Source organism: Sminthopsis crassicaudata, chromosome 1, assembly GCF_048593235.1.
Source record: "Sminthopsis crassicaudata isolate SCR6 chromosome 1, ASM4859323v1, whole genome shotgun sequence".
In the NCBI taxonomy this organism is placed as follows: Eukaryota; Metazoa; Chordata; class Mammalia; order Dasyuromorphia; family Dasyuridae; genus Sminthopsis; species Sminthopsis crassicaudata.
This window is the reverse complement of record NC_133617.1, coordinates 699,164,848-699,184,818: the sequence shown is the minus strand read 5'-3', so window position 1 is coordinate 699,184,818 and position 19,971 is coordinate 699,164,848. Positions and strand designations below refer to the sequence as shown.

At 40.6% G+C, this 19,971-nt stretch overlaps 1 protein-coding gene across 1 annotated transcript in view; it reads left to right on the top strand.

Annotated features, from left to right (window-relative positions):
- Positions 1 to 18,182: 18,182 nt before the first annotated feature.
- CHST13 (carbohydrate sulfotransferase 13) overlaps positions 18,183 to 19,971 on the top strand; it is a 54,641-nt gene continuing 52,852 nt past the window's right edge. Inside the window, exon 1 of the mRNA XM_074283793.1 lies at positions 18,183 to 18,485. Within this exon, the coding sequence (XP_074139894.1) occupies positions 18,392 to 18,485 (94 nt within the window). The 5' untranslated portion in view covers positions 18,183 to 18,391. The remainder of the gene's footprint in view (positions 18,486 to 19,971) is intronic.

Genomic DNA, 19,971 nt, shown 5'->3' with positions numbered 1-19,971 from the left:
ACCTGCCTCACTTTCTCCTTTAGAGCTATCTGGGGTCCAGTGGCAAGATATAGATCCAGATGACTAGAGATGGCTCTGGATGAAATAGGAGAACTTGGCCTGTTAAGCTAAAGTCTTTAAAGGTCAAAGTTTGACTGGAACAATGTCCAATCAATGATTAAGGCTAGGTTAGGAAAAAAACATGTACATAAATATATATATATATATATAGTATAAATGGGAGAAAAATTCAAAAAGAGAGAACTAGAGGAGGTGAACCCTAAAAAGACCTGTAGAAGGTTAAGATGGAGCTCAAGAGTCAGATATGAATAGAAAAAGTATGACACATGTGGGACAACCAGTGCAAGTACAAAGTGTCAGGAGGTAGAGTGTATGGTAGCAACAGCAAGAGAGCCAGTGTTAAGTGCATAGGGGGAGTCAAATAGAAGTGCATGGGAAGAGTCAAATGGAAGAAGGTGGGAGAGGTGGGGAACAGCAGGTTATAGAGCTGAATGGAAACTGGATTGGAGTGGGGAAAGGATGGAAATGGAGATCAGTTGTCCAGGTCACTTGCACAAAAGTGACATCCGTGCAATAGGAGAAGAGAAGCATACAAAAGATATAATTTTTTTAAGGACAAGATTTAACAATTGATTGAATTTGTGGGATGACTACATTAAGGAGTTGAGGACATCAGGGTTGAAAGTTTTGGTGACTGGGAGACTAGTGGTGCCTTAGAAAATAAGAAAAATGGGAAAGGGAGAGGGTTTGGAGAGAAAGATGTGTTCTGTAGAGAGAAACTGATCAACAGGATAACCTTACAGACAGCCACCAGGCAGAGCCAAGATGGAGAAAAGTCAGGGACTTGGCTGAACTCTCCCAAATTCTTCTCCAAACAACTTTAACATCTCAAAATCAATTCTGGGATGGCAGAATCCACCAAAGGATGGGGAAAGAATTTTCCAACTTAAGACAATTTATGCGAATTGTTCTCCAGCTCCCCCCAAAAAAAGAACTCAAAAATAACTTTAAAAATCAGAGGTAGAGGAAAAATTGAGAAATGAGGTTGATACAAGAAAATCATGGGGGGAGGGGAGTCAATAGCTTGATAAAGAAGGTATCAAGAAAATACTGAAGAAAACTCCTTAAAAAGTAGAATTGAGGGGGCAGCTAGGTGGCGCAGTGTATGGAGCGCCAGCCCTGAAGTCTGGAGGACCTGGGTTCGGGTGTGGCCTCAGACACTTTAACACTTCCTGGCTATGTGACCCTGGGTGGGTCACTTGAGCCCAATTGCCTCAGCAAAAAAAAAAAAAAAAAAAAAAAAAATGTAGAATTGATCAAATGAAAAAGGAGGTAAAAGCTCCCTGAAGAAAATAATTGCTTAAATGTTAAGATTGGGCAGGTGGAAGCTAATCACTCCAAAAGATCAAGAAACAATAAAATTAAGAAGAAGAGGAAAATAGGAAATATCTCCCTGGAAAAACAAGTGAACTGGAATAGAGATCCATGAGAGAGAGTTTAAGAATTATTGGACTACCTGAAAAGCATGACCAAAAAAAATAAGAGAATTTTTTCAGTTATACCCCTCCAACCTATTTTATCCATTTATCCTACTCTGTCCTTTTACTCTGTTCATCCTTAAGAGTTCGTTACTTTTTGACTAGATTTGACTAAAACTGCCCTCCTAAATTAGATGAAATCATTTACTCCCATTCTACCTCTTCCTTTCCTCTTCTCCCAATCTTTTTTCTTTCTCATCCTTTAATTTTTTTATATATATCCCATCATATTCAAGTCACACTCATGCCCTCTATCTTTGTATACTATTACTATTCTAATTAGAAAATTTTTAGTGGTTACAAATGTTATCTTCCCATGTAGAAATATAAACAGATTAATCTTACTGAATCTTTTATAACTTCTCTCTTATGTTTACCCATTTATGCTTCTTTAATTTTGTATTTAAAAGTCAATATTCTATTCAATTCTGGTCTCATCAGGAATGCTTGAAAGTCTATTTCATAGAATATTCATTTCCCTCCTCCCAAAGATTATACTCTTTTGCTGGGCAGGTGATTCTTGGTTGTAATTCTAGTTTCTTTGCTCTCCAGAGTATCATATTCCAAGCTCTCCAATACTTTAATGTAGAAGCTACTAAATTTTATGTGATCCTGTGATTCATAATATTTGAACTGTTTCTTTTTGGCTGCTTGCAATATTTTTTTCTTTACATAGGAGTGCTGGAATCTGGCTATAATATTTCTGGGAGTTTTTGTTTGGGGATTTATTTCAGGAACTGATAGATTCAATTTCTGTTTTATCCTCTGGTTCTAGGATAACAGGGTAGTTTTCCCTGATAATTTCTTGAAAGATCACGTCTAGATTCTTTTTTTTTTTTTTTTTTGCATGGCTGCATATATAATCTATATTAAAATTGCTTGCCTTCTCAATGAGGGGGAAGGGAATTAGAGAGAGAATTTGGAATTCAAACTTTTAAAAAATATTTGTTAAAATTGTTTTTCATGTATAATGAGGCTTCAGCAGGCCAGCAGGAGGCTTTGGAAGCAATTGAATGGATGGTGGCAGCCTCAACTTCTGAAATGAAATGGTAAGGGGCTTGAACAATTGGTTAGAAAAAGATTACAGGGATCCATTTGCTGAACCTGCGTGGAGGACTGTGTTGTATTGCCTATACAGGGATTTGTCATGTCCCAGGGTGAGAAGGCACACTAACTTAACAGAATTTGCAGCAACAGGAGTAGGGACCCTAGACACTTTTAGAGCAGGAATAGTTGCCCATGGTTGCTCACAGACCAAAAAACAGGCCGAGAGAGTAATGAATACACCTCCTTTAAACCATACCACCATGGAAGAATTGAACACTTAGACTATTCCCTCCCACCCCCAAAACTATCTCTGAAAACAGCTACACAAAAAAAGCCTAAATCTTGAATCAGTGCATCCTCCACCCCATTGCCCAAGAGCAGAGTCCAACTTTAACATAAATTAAAAAGGCTGTAAATAGGGTAGGAAATGAGCAAATAACAGTTGCAAAAAAAGAACCTGACTAGAAAGTTAACTATGGTAACAGGGAAGATCAAAATTCAAATTCAGAAAAAAGAGAACAAAGTCTGAAATACTATATCCAAAGTTTAACTGAGGAGCTGTTCTACCTGTCCCCTCCACGCGTTCCTCAAAGCTTCAATTGCTTTTATGCTTATTGAAGTTTTGTGACTTGTACCACAGTCATGTTGTCAGGGACTAAAATCCCATCCAATTTCCATGTCTTGGTCTCTACTACCTGCTTTCAGATTCTGACTTTCTGCCGACTCTGAACTTCTCACTTTCTTTCCTTCACATTTCTAATGTGCTTTAAGGAAGATTAACAAAGTGTTTCCCTCAGGACAGCTCTGGGAGTAAGAGATGCTAGTGTAGCACTCAGATGAGGACAAAGTCTCAAAGATAATAAACGTTGCATCTGAGATGATAGTAATAAGGCTTGGAGTTTTTAATATGGACTTTTTCCCATATTAAATCAAGTGCCTTACCACTGCTTCTTACTATGAAACACACACACACACACACACACACACACACACACACACACACACACACACACACATACACTGCCCCAATTTCTTTCCCTCCCCATTGAGAAGGCAAGCAATTTGATACAGGTTATACATGTATAGTTACACAAAACATTTCCATTTTAGTTATGTTGTAAAAGAAAACAGACCAAGAAAAAAAGAAAATCCCCCAAAATATAAAGTTTTTAAAAGTATGCTTCAAGCTATGTTCAGGCTTTTATCAATTCTTTCTCTGGGGATGGATAACATTTTCCACCATAAGTCCTTCAGAGTTGTCTTGGATCACTGTTTTTCTGAGAATAACTAAGTCATCCACAATTGATCATCTTACAATATACATGCAACTTTCTTCTACAAAACTATCACTTTAAAGTACAGATATAGAATGGGACAATCAGGATCTAATGTCCATCTCATCATCATCTTGCCATTTTTTTTTCTCATAATCTTCTCCTTCCTGGCCTTTTCTGTTCTCTTCTCCTCCCCCAAAACCATAGGATTTCAGCACCATTCCTTCTCCTGTCCTCCTGGAATTTTGTGGTCATTTTGTGTTTGCCAAACCTTGGGAACTTTCCCTTCCTTTTAAGCTCTACACCTGTGGGTCAAATATAACCCCACTGGATAGATGCCTAGACAACATATGGCTTCATGATCCAAAGAGTCTGTTGGGTTACCCAGTATCCCTCCTTGTGTTCTCCTGAAATAAGAGCCAGGAGGCAAAGTTGGCCATAATTCAGATAAGTTGCACTAAATAAGAATCTAATTTTTTAAACCTTTCATCACTGCTCTTTCCATAGCAGTGTATAGACAATAATTAGCAAATAGATTCTGCTCCTTGTTTGCTTTTGAACAACTACCATTTTGGCCACAGAGAAGGAGATTCACATTGATGTACATGTATATACACCCAGAAATATATACAAGTCATTTATACTCTTCCATTAAAATGAAACTCTTTATTAAAACAGAGGAAAATAAATATTAACTAGCCATGATGTTTATGAAAATTAATATGAAAGCAAGACAAAGTTTAAATAAGTTAGTGCTTATTAGTGCCTTGCTCATTAGTTTCTATTCAATCATTGTTTTAACTAAACTCATTTCTCTGTTCAGGTTTGAACAGATGTGTTCCATTTTACTCATCGATCTTTCAACAGGTGGTCCTCAGTTTTGGTCATAATGCTTTCCTGGCCACCAGTCCACAAAGTAGCATGGTAGAAAATGGATTTTAGCGGGACTTCTGGCCAAGATGGCGGCGTGGAGGCAGACAGCTGCTTGAGCTCCTCGGTTTCTCTCAGAACTTACTTCATGACAAGCCTCTGACTTAATGCTTGACCCAGAAAGAAATCCACAAATAATCACTAAGAGAAGACATCCTTGAAAGTCGCCAGAAAAGGTCTGTGTTTGCTCGGGGGAGGGTCAATCAGACTGGGTGCAGGACTGAGGGCAGGCAGCCAGAGCAAGACAGGCGGCTCACACAGCTCAGACCGGAGGGGGAGGGGTGTGATCTCTGCAGTTTCTGTGAAGGGGCTTTTGCCCCAGTGTGGATGCTCCGTCTTGGCAGCAAGCCAGGAGCAGCAGAGAGGGTGTAAACACCGTAGGTGAAGATTAAAACCCCAGAAAGCCAGCATCTCTCGGAGCCCGGCCACCCCCAACCCCCACCTGGACTGCGTCAGTGCGTTCTCAGAGCCTCAGAGCACAGACTCAGTACAGTCATTGCTGTTCTGTTAGTGGCTCTCTGCTGCCCTGCCCCCAGTCTGTAGAGGAAGCCTATTAATACCATCCAGCCCCATCCCCCGCAAAACAGACCAATTGTTTCTCTTGTCAGTTTGTTTTCTTTGATTCCTACTCTGACAAAATGAACAAAAAATTCAAAAGGGCTCTAACCATTGACAGCTTTTGTATGGAGAGAGAGCAGACTTCAAATACTGAGGAGACTAAAAACAGACTGTCCCCAGAGGAATCCCCTGGGAGGGATATAAGCTGCTCCTCAATACAAAAGAACCTCATAGAGGAAATCAAAAAGGAGAAAAAAAGAGAGCTGCAAGAGAAATGGGAAAAGGAAAGGGAAGCTTGGCAAGAGAGCCTGGAGAAGTCATCCCATGCATTCAAAGACAGAGTGGATAAAGAAATCAAATCATTGAGAAACAAGATTAGTGAGCTGGAAAAGGTAAACAACTCCAAGGAAAATAGGATTAGTGAGCTGGAAAAGGTAAACAACTCCAAGGAAAACAGGATTAGTGAGCTGGAAAAGGTAAACAACTCCAAGGAAAACAGGATTAGTGAGCTGGAAAAAGAAATCAGCTCTCTAAAAAATAAAGTGGATAAAATGGAAAAAAATTCCATAGAAGATAAAAACTCAATTGGACAATTACAAAGAGATATAAAAAAAGTGAGTGAAGAAAATACATCATTGAAAATTAGACTGGAACAAGTAGAAATGAATGACTCAAGGAGAAACCAAGAGGGAGTCAAGCAAAACCAGAGAAATGAAACAATTGAAAAGAATGTCAAGTACCTTACCAGAGAGACAACAGCCCTGGAAAACAGATCCAGGAGAGACAATTTGAGAATAATTGGACTCCCTGAAAAATGGGAGGAAAAAAAGAGCTTGGACACCATTTTCGAGGAAATTATCAAAGAGAACTGCCCAGACATTCTGGAAACAGAGGGTAAAATAGACATTGAAAAAATTCATCGATCACCTACTGAAAGGGACCCTAAAATCAAAACGCCAAGAAATATAGTGGCCAAGTTCAAGAACCATCAGACAAAGGAAAAGATATTGGAAGCTCCTAGAAAAAAGCAATTCAGATATGGAGGATCTACAATAAGGATAACCCAGGATCTAGCAGCGTCCACATTAAAGGAACGCAGGACCTGGAACATGATATTCCGAAAGGGTAAGGAACTTGGTATGCAGCCAAGAATAACTTACCCAGCAAGAATGAGCATCGTTTTCCAGGGAAGAAGATGGACATTTAACGAAATAAATGAATTCCATCTATTTTTGATGAAAAAACCAGACCTACATAAAAGGTTTGATCTTCAAATACAGAACTCGAGAGATTTCTAAAAAGGTAAAAAGAAATCTTGAGAACTATACTTCTGTCAAAAAATATGTAAAGAACATATGTACAATTTGTCTTAGAAACTAGAGGTGGAAAGGAGATTATATCATAAAAAACTGTAAAGTGGTGGTACTACATCTCATGAAGAGGCAAAGGTAACCTATTGTATCTGAGAGAAAGAAAGGAAGGAGATGAACATAGCGTGTATCAATAGACATATTCTATTTATGGTGAAACTTCTTCCACTTCATTGAAAAGTGAAAGGGAAGGAGTAAGCTAAGGGGAAGGGAATACAGAAATTTTGAGGAAAAGGGGTAAAATAAGGGGAGAATCTTTAAGGTGGGGGAGGGATCCTAAAAAGGGAGGGCTGTGAAAAGCAAGTGGTGTTCACCAGTTTAATACTGGATAGGAGGGTAAAAGGGAAGGAAAGGGGAAAAGCATAAGCAGGGGTTAATAGGATGGCAAGCAATATAGAATTAGTCCTTCTAACCATAAATGTGAATGGGGCAAACTGCCTCATAAAGAGGAAGCAGTTAGCAGACTGGATTAAAAGTCAGAATCCTACTATATGTTGTTTACAGGAAACACACCTGAAACAGGATGAGACATTCAAACTAAAGTAAAAGGGTGGAGCAGAATCTATTATGCTTCAGGCAAAACCAAAAAAGCAGGAGTAGCCTTCCTCATCTCAGATCAAGCAAAAACAAAAATTGATCTAATTAAAAGAGATAAGGAAGGGCATTATATCCTGCTAAAGAGCAGCATCAATAATGAAGCAGTATCAATATTAAACATATATGCACCAAGTGGTGCAGCATCTAAATTCTTAAAAGAGAAATTAAGAGAGCTGCAAGAGGAAATAGATAGCAAAACTATAATAGCGGGAGATCTCAACCTTGCACTCTCAGAATTAGATAAATCAAACCACAAAATAAATAAGAAAGAAGTCAAAGAGGTAAATAGAATACTAGAAAAGTTTGATATGATAGATCTTTGGCGAAAGCTAAATGGAGACAGAAAGGAATATACTTTCTTCTCAGCAGTTCATGGAACCTATACAAAAATTGATCATATACTAGGGCATAAAAACCTCAAAATCAAATGCAGTAAGGCAGAAATAGTAAATGCATCCTTTTCAGACCATAATGCAATCAAAATAACATTTAATAAAAAGCCAGGGGATAATAGACCAAAAAATAATTGGAAACTAAATAATCTTATACTAAAGAATGATTGGATAAAACAGCAAATCATAGACATAATTAATAACTTCACCCAAGAAAATGACAATAATGAGACATCATACCAAAATGTGTGGGATACAGCCAAGGCAGTAATAAGGGGAAGTTTTATATCTCTACAGGCCTACTTGCATAAAATAGAGAAAGAGAGGGCCAACGAATTGGGCTTACAACTAAAATTGCTAGAAAAGGAACAAATTAAAAACCCCCAGACAAACACAAAATTTGAAATTCAAAAAATAAAAGGTGAGATTAATAAAACTGAAAGTAAAAAAAACTATTGAATTAATTAATAAAACTAAGAGTTGGTTTTATGAAAAAACCAACAAAATAGACAAACCCTTAGTAAACCTGATTAAAAAAAGGAAAGAGAAAAAGCAAATTGATAGTCTTGAAAATGAAAAGGGTGAACTCACCATTAATGAAGAGGAAATTAGAACAATAGTTAGGAGCTACTTTGCTCAACTTTATGCCGATAAATTCGATAACTTAAATGAAATGGAAGAATACCTTCAAAAATATACCTTGCCCAGATTAACAGAGGAAGAAGTAAGTAGTCTAAATAGTCCCATCTCAGAAAAAGAAATAGACCAAGCTATTAACCAACTTCCTAAGAAAAAGTCCCCAGGACCAGATGGATTTACAGGTGAATTCTACCAAACATTTAAAGAACAACTAACTCCAATGCTATGTAAACTATTTGAAAAAATAGGGATTGAAGGAGTCCTACCAAATTCCTTCTATGACACAGACATGGTACTGATACCTAAACCAGGTAGATCGAAAACTGAGAAAGAAAACTATAGACCAATTTCCTTAATGAATATTGATGCTAAAATCTTAAATAAGATATTAGCAAATAGACTTCAGAAAATCATCCCCAGGATAATACACTATGACCAAGTGGGATTTATACCAGCAATGCAGGGCTGGTTTAATATTAGGAAAACTATTAGTATAATTGACCATATTAATAATCAAATTAATAAAAACCATATGATCATCTCAATAGATGCAGAAAAGGCATTTGATAAAATCCCACATCCATTCCTACTAAAAACGCTTGAGAGTATAGGAATAAATGGGCTATTCCTTAAAATAATAAGGAGCATATATTTAAAACCTTCAGTAAACATCATATGTAATGGTGATAAACTAGAACCTTTCCCTGTAAGATCAGGAGTGAAACAAGGTTGCCCACTATCACCATTACTATTCAATATAGTACTAGAAACTCTAGCCTTGGCAATAAGAGCCGAGAAAGAGATTCAAGGAATTAGAGTAGGAAATGAAGAAATCAAATTGTCACTTTTTGCAGATGACATGATGGTATACTTAGAGAACCCCAAAGACTCTGCTAAAAAGCTATTAGAAATAATTCAGAATTTTAGCAAAGTCGCAGGATACAAAATAAATCCACATAAATCCTCAGGATTTTTATACATTACCAACACAATCCAACAGCAAGAGATACAAAAGAAATTCCATTCAAAATAACAGTCGATAGTATAAAATATTTGGGAATATATCTACCAAAGGAGAGTCAGGAATTATATGAGCAAAATTACAAAACACTTGCCACAAAAATAAAGTCAGATTTAAATAATTGGAAAGACATTCAGTGTTCTTGCATAGGCCGAGCGAATATAATAAAGATGACAATACTCCCCAAACTAATCTATTTATTTAGTGCTATACCAATCAGACTCCCAAGAAACTATTTTAATGACCTAGAAAAAATAACAACAAAATTCATATGGAAGAATAAAAGGTCGAGAATTGCAAGGGAACTAATGAAAAAAAAGTCAGAGGAAGGTGGTCTAAGTGTACCTGATTTAAAGCTATATTATAAAGCAACAGTCACCAAAACCATTTGGTATTGGCTAAGACTAGTTGATCAGTGGCATAGGTTAGGTTCACAGGGCAAGATAGTGAATAAAAATAGCAATCTAATCTTTGACAAACACAAAGATCCCAAATTTTGGGATAAGACTTCATTATTTGACAAAAACTGCTGGGAAAACTGGAATTTAGTATGGCAGAAACTAGGCATGGACCCACATTTAACACCACATACTAAGATTAGATCAAAATGGGTCCAAGATTTAGGCATAAAGAATGAAATCATAAATAAATTGGAGGAACATGGATGGTTTACCTCTCAGACTTGTGGAGGAGGAAGGAGTTTGTGTCCAAGGGAGAACTAGAGACCATTATTGATCACAAAATAGAACATTTTGATTACACCAAATTAAAAAGTTTCTGCACAAACAAAACTAATGCAAACAAGATTAGAAGGGAAGTAACAAATTGGGAAAAAATTTTTACAGTTAAAGGTTCTGATAAAGGCCTCATCTCCAAAATATACAGAGAATTGACTTTAATTTATAAGAAATCAAGCCATTCTCCAATTGATAAATGGTCAAAGGATATGAACAGACAATTTTCAGATGATGAAATCAAAACTATTTCCACTCATATGAAAGAGTGTTCCAAATCACTATTGATCAGAGAAAGGCAAATTAAGACAACTCTGAGGTATCATTACACACCTGTCAGATTGGCTAAGATGACAGGAACAAATAACGATGAATGTTGGAGGGGCTGTGGGAAAACTGGGACACTGATGCATTGTTGGTGGAGTTGTGAAAGAATCCAACCATTCTGGAGAGCAATCTGGAATTATGCCCAAAAAGTTATCAAAATGTGCATACCCTTTGACCCAGCCATACTATTACTGGGCTTATACCCCAAGGAAATACTAAAGAAGGGAAAGGGACCTGTATGTGCCAAAATGTTTGTGGCAGCCCTTTTCATAGTGGCTAGAAGCTGGAAGATGAATGGATGTCCATCAATTAGAAAATGGTTGGGTAAACTATGGTATATGAATGTTATGGAATATTATTGTTCTATAAGAAATGACCAACAGAAGAAATACAGAGAGGCTTGGAGAGACTTACATCAACTGATGCTGAGTGAAATGAGCAGAACCAGAAGATCATTATACACTTCAACAATGATACTGTACGAGGATGTATGCTGATGGAAGTGGATTTCTTCAACATAGGGAAGAGCTAATCCAATTCCAATTGATTAATGATGGGCAGAATCAGCTACATCCAGAAAAGGAACACTGGGAAATGAATGTAAACTGTTATTTTTACCTTCTGAATCCAATTCTTCCTGTGCAACAAAAAATTAGGTTCTACACACATATATTGTATCTAGAATATACTGTAATATATTTAACATGTATAGGACTGCTTGCCATCTGGGGGAGGGGGTTGGGGGAGGAAGGGAAAAAATCTGAATAGAAGTAAGTGCAAGGGATAATGTTGTAAAAAATTACCCATGCATATGTAATGTCAAAAAAATGTTATAATTATAAAATAAAATAAAAATTAAAAAAAAAAAAGAAAAAAAAGAAAATGGATTTTAGCCTCAGTACAGCTTGGGTTCCGTTGTTATTGTTCAGGCATTTTCCATCATGTTCGACTCTTTGTGATCCCCTTTGAGGTTTTCTGGGCAAAGATAACTGAATGGTCTGCCATTTCCTTCTCCAGTTCATTTTACAGACGATGAAACTGAGGCAAACTGAGTTAAGTACCTTGCTCAGATTTACACAGCTGAGGTGCATTTGAACTCAGGAAGAGCAGTTTTTCTCATTCCAGGTCTGCTCTGGATACAAGACCTACACAAACACATTCTCTGCACCAGATGAGGCTGATTTATGAAGGAGGCAAAATACTTTATTACAGAGGCTGCAGCGTGGGTTTTGTTTTTTCTTTTTTTTACCTATTGCCACAAATGGGGAAATGACTAAGATCAAAATAAAGAAAAATAAAGTAAAGCTGCCATTTGTTTTGGCATAGTAGTTATAAGGGGGGAAGGGAGAAGCAGCCACATTAATCTCTAGATCTAACTTTAGCTCTGGGTTGTTTTGGGGCTCCAGGGCAGTTTAGCATCTGAAGCCTTTGCATGTGGCCATAGTTTAGCCTTTAATTTTTCTCTAAAGGGATAATCTTTTACTTCTCAAAGTTTCTCTGAAAAAAGACCTTGTTTACACTTTCAATTTTCATGCTTATATGCTCCTTCATCACCAAGCAGAAAAAAGAAAAAAATCCATATATATATATATATATATACACTCCATAGTAAAAACAAAACAAAAGCAAAAAAAAAAAAAAAAGTCCCATGGCAGGGAGTTTCTGAAGCACCTCAAATCTCTACTGAGACATCCTTATATAATGAATGAGAATGACAAATTCAGAGTTGAAAAGAACATGCATCAAATCTCAACCTCTCACATTTATTAGATGCATGACTATGAGCAAGTGACTTAGCCCCTCCCTCTCAGTGTCATTTTTGTAGTCTGTAAAAAAGAAGGGATTGGACTAGAGGGTCTCTAAAATCCCTCTTAGCTCTAAATCTAACTTCCTGCAAGTAGAATGGGATCACCTCCCTTGTCCTGAAAGTTAGACTTCTAGTAATACATATTAACTATGTTAACAACTGGGGGGGTGGGGAGGGGAAGAAAGGGGAAGTGTGAATATACATATACAGACACACATATACATATAAATATACATATATAAATATATACATCCATATATATTTATATGTGTGTGTCTGTAGCCAAATATTATTTTTATAAATCTATTTAAATAGAAATAAAGTTGCCAAACTCAGATATAAAGACAGCTATGATATATGTGGTCAAAAGAACACTGGATTTTTAGTCAAAAGACTTGGGTTCTAAGCTGAAGCTTTGTCACCATTTTACCATGAGTCATTTCTTCTCTGTGGGAAAGCTCTGTGAGCGGTGTGTGTGTGTGTGTGTGTGTGTGTGTGTGTGTGTGTGTGTGCATGCCTGTGGGACTATATAAGAGAAAAACTGCTCAGCTCACATGTTGTAAAATAGCTATCTCATTTGGGAATCGGTCCTGCCCCTCCTCAAGGAAAGCTCTGATTTCTAACTTTGGGGAAAAGGCAAAGAGAGTAAGGGTGTTTGCTCTGTCTCTTGCCTGTCTCCAAGAGGGGTGTCACGTTAAAATAATCTTTGACACATATTTAAGTATCTCTAAGTTTAGGGATATAATAGGTTCAGAATACCCCCCCCCCAAGCAAAACAGCAAATACAAAATTGGGAAGTATAAGAGATGAGAACAGACCAAGAAATTGTTGTTCCACTGTATCTGACTCTTCTTGACACACACCCCTTTTTTTTTGGGGGGGGGCAAAGATACTGGAGTGGTTTTCCATTTTCTTCTCCAGCTCATTTTATAGATGAGGAAACTAAGGCAAACAGGGTAAAGTTACTTACACAGCTAGTAAGTATCAGAGATGGGATTTCAACTCATGAAGATGTCTTCCTGATTATAAACCCAGTGCTCTGTGCACTTTAGTACTACTTAGCTGCACAAGACATCAGAAAGGAGCTCCTGCAGTCTTCACTTAATGAAAGAGAAAGGGGGAAATGTCACCGATCAGAATTCACTCTTATCAGTCTTTAAGATTACAATTCAGGACATGTTGGTCAGCTTTTCCCCAGGGGTCCATACCTCCAGCAGTTTATCTTCAGTCCACAAGCATTGGCTTTCTTAGCCCATCTCCATGACTGTTGCCTCTTACGAAGTCCCAACAGCCTGTGATGTTAGGGCTGACTTTCACAACAACTGCTTGAAGTCGTGTCACGTTTGTAGATCATAAGATCATAGAGTTAAACTGAAGGGACCTTAAAGGTCTTCTAATCCAATTCCCATCTTAGTTTCACAGGTGATAAAATTGAGATCTTGGTAATATAAATGACTTGCTCGATATCACATAGAGTAGTAAGGGACAAAGTGAATATTTGAACCTTGGTCTGGATCATTTCTGAAAGAAAAAAAATCCATTCTCCTTCTGAGGTCAAGAAATATCTACTACAGGATCTTTAGGCTAAAATTGCAGCAGAGAATACTAGAAAAATTAAGAGCAAATGTTCTCTTTCTACAGACTGCTCAGTTCACATGTTGTACATAGATACAATATAATAGATCAGGGATCTGGCCCGTCCTTCTCCAAGGAAAAGTGTGACTGTGTGACTTCTCTCTCTCTCTCTCTCTCTCTCTCTCTCTCTCTCTCTCTCTCTCTCTCTCTCTCTCTCTCTCTCTGTGTCTCTGTGTCTCTCTGTCTCTCTGTCTCTCTCTCTCTCTCTCTCTCTCTCTCTGTCTCTCTCTCTCTCTCTCTCTCTCTCTCTCTCTCTCTCTCTCTCTCTTTAAGTCAGTTTTAATCTTTCTAGTTGGAAACTCCATCCACATAGGCATATAAGCAACTCCTCTGTAATTTACAGCCTAGAAAGTTGGCTGGAGCACTGAAAGGGTTAACTGACATGTCTATGGTCATACATATACTAAAGAAGCCAGGAAAGTAGTTAATATTGTATATTATATCATATATAATTGTCCATTATAATTATATTATAATGTGTTAGTAATAATAGTAACATTTATATAGTCTTAGAAGTGTACAAAATGTCTTACAAAAATCTCATTTTATCCTTGCAACAACTCTGGGAAGAAAGTACTATGATCACCCTCACTTTACAGATAAGAAAACTGAGCAAAAAAGGAAACACAGCAAAATTAAATGACTTACCCAGGGTCACACAATGACTGAAGCTAGATTTTAACTCAAATCTAATAGTACCTACTTTCCAGAGTGGTTGTGAGGACTAAATGAGATAAGAATTGTAAAGCACTTAAGTGCTATTAAATATTAGTCATTTTTATTCTTATCATTTTGTTATTACCTTCTCTATCCAATATACTACTCAGCATCTTAGAAACATAGGATCCTAGATCTCCTGCTAGAAGGGACCTCAGAAGCTATGTTGTTTGACCCCCTCATTTTACATATAAGAAAATGAAGGTCACATAGTAGTAAACATCAGAAATAGAATTTGAACCCAGGTTCTCTGACTTTATAGCAAATACATTTTCCCACTATCCCCAGTCTGCCTCCTCTAACTGCCTTACTCTCTGTTATCAGTTCTGAGTCCATATAATCTCTTTGTCCTTATAATTGGAGGCTTTGTTTGTTCATTTGATTCGACTCTTTGTGACTCCATTTGGGGATTTTCTTGGCAGAGATATTGAAGTGATTTAACATTTCCTTCTTCAGTTCATTTTACATATGAGGAAATTAAGGCAAACAGGGTTAAGGTTCTTGTCCAGGCTCACACAGCTAGGAAGAGTCTGGGCCTGGTTTGAACCCAGAAAGATGAGTCTTCCTGATTCCAGACTCTACCCATTACATCAATTAGGGCTGAGGATATTGAGAGATGGTCCTGTGATTTCACTGGCATAGGGAGTGCCAATGAGACAGAGACACACAGAGAGACAGAGAGACAGAGAGAGAAGAAAGGAGGGAGAGAAGGAGAGAGCGAAGGACTGAGGGGAGGAGAGAAGAAAAGAAGAGAAGAGGGAAAGCAAAGGCAAGGGATAGGAAAAGGAAAAGAGAGAGATAGAGACAAAGACAGAAAGAGAATCAGAGACAGTGCATGTGGACACCTGCTCCGCACCATGGATAGTGTGGTAACATAGATGGGAAAGGCAAAGTGGCTGCCAGGAATGATTGCCCAGAAATAATGGTGGTGACAGGGACAGGTAATTATACCTTAGGAACTCACAGAGCTAAAAGATGATCAGGCATGGAATCTCAAGGCTAGGTTCAAAGTTCAGGGAATTTTAGAAGATTCTAAGGTAAAAGTATCTGGGAACAAAGACAAACACCCCCAGCCCCCTTCAAAGCTTTGTAGGAGTTGATGCCCTGGAAAGCTGGCATGGAATCAATAAGGCCTGAGGCCCAGGAATGAATGTTTGAGTCCATTACATGCTTAGGGACTGGTTATGGGGAAATGAGGCTTCATGGGGTTATTATGAGGAATAGCCTTTAATTAATTAGTTAATTAATCTGGCTGCTGTTTATTAGTTCGAAAGCCAGTCTACCATGTGGCAGAATCCCAAAGAGTATTGCTTGAAAGGGTAGTCTCCCACCTTTCCAGACTTTCCATACTTTCCATCCCATTTCCGAATAGTTCTAATGATCAGGATTTTTTCCCCCTGATCTCAAATGAGCCGAAATGGGTCTAACAACATTTTCCTATGGCCATTGTTTTCCCTAAAGTTAAATAGGACAATTTAATCTCTCTTCCTACAGGACAGCTTTTCAAGTAGGAGAAATAGCTCGTCCCCCTCAGGTCCTCTCTTGCACCAAACACCCTTAGTTCCTTCCAATCACTCCTTATATTAACATAGTGACTGGGTTCTCCTGAATTCTCCTAGCCTTCCTTCAAACATTCAACAACTTTAGCATTGGCCTTCCTAAAACATTCTGAAGAATGAACCTCATTGGGTTCATTAGGTAGTGCAGTGGATAGAGCACCAATCCTGTCTGAAGTCAGGAGGACCAGAGTTCAAACCTGGTCTCAGACACTTAACACTTCCTAACTGTGTGACCCTGAGCAAGTCACTTAACCCCAGTTGCATCATCATCCTCCAGATGTGCTCTGATCAGAACAGAGGACAGTAAGAGTCTCACTTCCTTATTCCTGGAGACACCACAATCCAAAACTGCATTGTGGGGGTTTTTAAGTGTCATTGCATGCTGTCGAGTCTTGTTAAATTAGTAATCCACTGAACCCTTCAGATAAAGTTCATCCTGCCTAACCATGCTTCCCCTAAACCCCTCAGGTTACAGGAATCCATTCTAAGCCCTGAGAAAATCAAAACAAAACAAAAAAACCAATCCAGCTAACTCTCCTCTAGCCTAGCCAGTCCATCTGTACCTTTGATTTCTTTCTACTCCTTTCTTCCTCGGGAAATCTGGATCACTCGATCATTTCCTTTCTTGTTCTTTTAAGCAAATATTAATCTAGATTAATTAAAGAAGATTAAGCATTAATCAGCTAGAAAGCAAGGCCTTGTGCTGAGTATTGGAATGAAGCTCTAGGGCAAGCTTAAAGGCAAAAAAGTCACCAAAAGAAAGCTTGAGGAGAGTGTAGGTAAATTGTAAAATTATAGAATATTTCATCTCAGAGGGACTTAGAGTCTCACATGATCCAGCCCCCTTTTATTTAATAACAGAGCGCCAGAAAAAAAGAAGTGACAGCCCAATTCTCACAGAGTTAAACAGGAACAGTTGGCATCAGGATTTCCCACTCCCACCTCGAGGACTCTATTTCACCCAGTTTTTGTCTTAGAGATGGGATGGAAAGAACGAATTTCAGGACTGATTATATATTACAAGTGCTCAAGTGAGAAGACGGTGGAACCAGATGAGTTGGGTTCAAACCACTTAGGGTCCCTGGGACTGTCTCTTCATTTGTAAAACCAGAAAGAGGGTGGGATAAGCGATCCCGGGGTCTATGATCTTATGAATGTCTGTCTTCTTTTTAAAATCACAGATCCTTCTTTGGTGGCTGTGGACCGAGCAAGAGCTCGAGTCAGGAGGTCCTAGATTCAAATCCAATTTCCAACACTTAGCTGTGTGACTCTGGAAAAGTCAGTTTCGTCTCCCCTTTTCCTCATCTGTAGAATGGGACAGCACCTCCCTCCCACCCTTGTTGTAAGGGTGGAAAATTTTGCAGACCACAAATGCTAGCTGGCTCTGTGAGGCCGGACCCCCAAACGCTGGTCCTGCAGAAAGTCTCACTGTCGTTACCCCGCGATCGCTCTACCCAGAAATCACGTTTCGAATCTGGAAAGGGGTTCGGCGTGCGGAAGGAAACAAAGCAAGAGGAAGGGTACGCGCTCCTCCCCGCGGTCTCCCACTCGCTTTCAAGGAGGTGCCTTTGGGGTCTGGGCTGGGGCTGGGGAGGGGGACCCAGGCGACTATCTCTCTCCAAAAGCACGGACCAGACCGGGCGGTACAGGAGACCATCCCCGAGGCGGAGCAGGCTGGAAAGGTGACTCCGGTAACCCGGGCCCGGGTAGGGTTCCCTTCAGCCACGCGGTGCCCGTGCCGCTCTGCCACGCTCTGGGGATCCCTGCCAGGTTTGCACTTCCCTTGCACCCCGCTAACCCCAACTAAGCACACGTCTCCGGGAGGACCGCTCCACTCAGATGGAGGTGGGTGAAGGCGGAGGAAGCGGAATAGGGGCGGGGAGAAAATTCTGGCTCCGCCCTGCCGACCCTCCGCCTCAGGGCGCAGACGGCTGGGGCGCAAGGGGGTGCGGGGAGGAACCGGGAGCTCGGGTGGCTCCGCCCAGCCTCCCGCAGCTCCGCCCCCGGGGTGTCTATTATAGCGCACCCCTTTCCAGGGAGGGCGGCTTGGTACGGGCTGGGCCGGGGAAGGTGCCGAGCCGGGGCAGCGGTGGCGCCGGAGCCGGGAGCTGGACTCTCGGGCTGCGCTCGGCGGCTCCTGCCCGGGCGGCGGCGGCGGAGGCAGCGGCGGCTGCGCCTGCGAGCGAGAAGCGGCCGGGCTGTGCCCGGCGGACCTCGCCTGGAGGGGCTCGGTCTGGGAAGCCAGAATGAGGAAAAGCAGGGTGCCGGGGATGCTGCTGGCCACATGTCTGGGCTCCCTGCTGCTGGTCATTTTCTACTTCCAGAGCGGCCCCAGCCTAGGTGAGTGAAAGCGAACCGTCCCAGCGGGAAGGGGGCGGCAGCGCTACCCCCGCCCCCAGCCCCCGGGCCAGTCCCGCGGGACGCAGGGAAGCGCCCTGAGGCCAGTCCCGGTGCACTAACCTGGGACACCCTCCCGCCTCCGCTCTGGAACCGGCAGCTCGGTCCCGGGGGCCCGGCCTCAGGCACCGCGCTCTGGGGCACGGGACCACCGCCCCAGGCAGATGCTCCCTCTTCTGCCCCCCCCCCCCAGCTCCTTGTTCCCCACCTCCCCTCTCCAGATCCGCCAGCCTCCTTTCCAGAGAGAAGGTGCCACGGGAACTAACTTAGTTTAGTAGAAAGAGCTGAACTGTGAGTCCGAAACATTTCACTGTCCCGTTGGATAGTCGGGAGGCGAGCCAGGGCTTTGGAGAGGTATAACGCGGGAGGGAGGGGGCAGTGCCAGCCGGTGCCGGTGCGCTGCGCTTGCAACAATTCTTTACGCTTCCTACCAGGATCCCAGGGACGTCGAGGAGAGGCTGGAAAGTTGGAAGTCAGTGACTGGGTAGTCGGCTCCTGTCTGACCCTGTGCTAGTACAAGTAGAATCCTCACTGGCCAAATGCTGGCTTTGGGGGCGCCCGGCTGACTGGGGTGGAGAAAAAGAATTGAGCCTCGAACTCGAGTGTTTCCGAACTTAGGTTATTGGGTCAAAGGCCTTTCATTCTCCAGGCTGAAATTTGATTCTAGTAGGCTGTTGGATCCAGGGAGCTCTGAGCATTGACCATATTGATTGTGTTCAGAGCAGTGGCTGAGAAACAAAACCAGCAGGAGCCGAGTAATGGAGAGGGTGCTCTTAGGAGTTAGTCGATTTGAACTCTGCACACAACTAGTCATGTGACTTTTTTGCCTTAATAAAATTAGTGGGTTGAACTAAATTACATCTTGGGGTCCTTTGTAGCCTCTGCTAGATTCCATGATTACAAGGCAGTTTTCTAACTTTGGAACATGAGGCCATAATCCAGGGAGGGAAGCCTCGGGGGAAGGAAGGGATACGAGCTTGGCTCCAGTTCAGAGAATTTAGAGATGAGGCACCTTGGAGACCCAAAAAGCCAACCCCTCCCTCCTACAGATGAGGACAAGTGATCTGTACAAAGTCATAACTAAGCAAGCACTGACTTAAAATTCCTATGTGCCAGGGGCTGCTAAGTGTCCAAGTGAATAGTGTCCTGCTTCGAGTCAGGAAGACCTCTCTGAATTCAAATCTGGTCTCCCTTACTAGTTATGTGATCTTGTGCAAATCACTTGACCTTATTTGCTTCAGTTTCCTCATCTGAAAATGAACCGAAGAAGGGAATGGCCAACTACTCCAGTATCTTTGCCAGGAAAACCCCAAGTTACTTAAACTCTCAGGCATATAAACAACTCTCTTGAGATTATACATGTTCTGGAAGAGGGAGCTTCCTCATCTGGGAACTCCCTAAAACGTTGAGATAATAGTCCAGTCTTTAT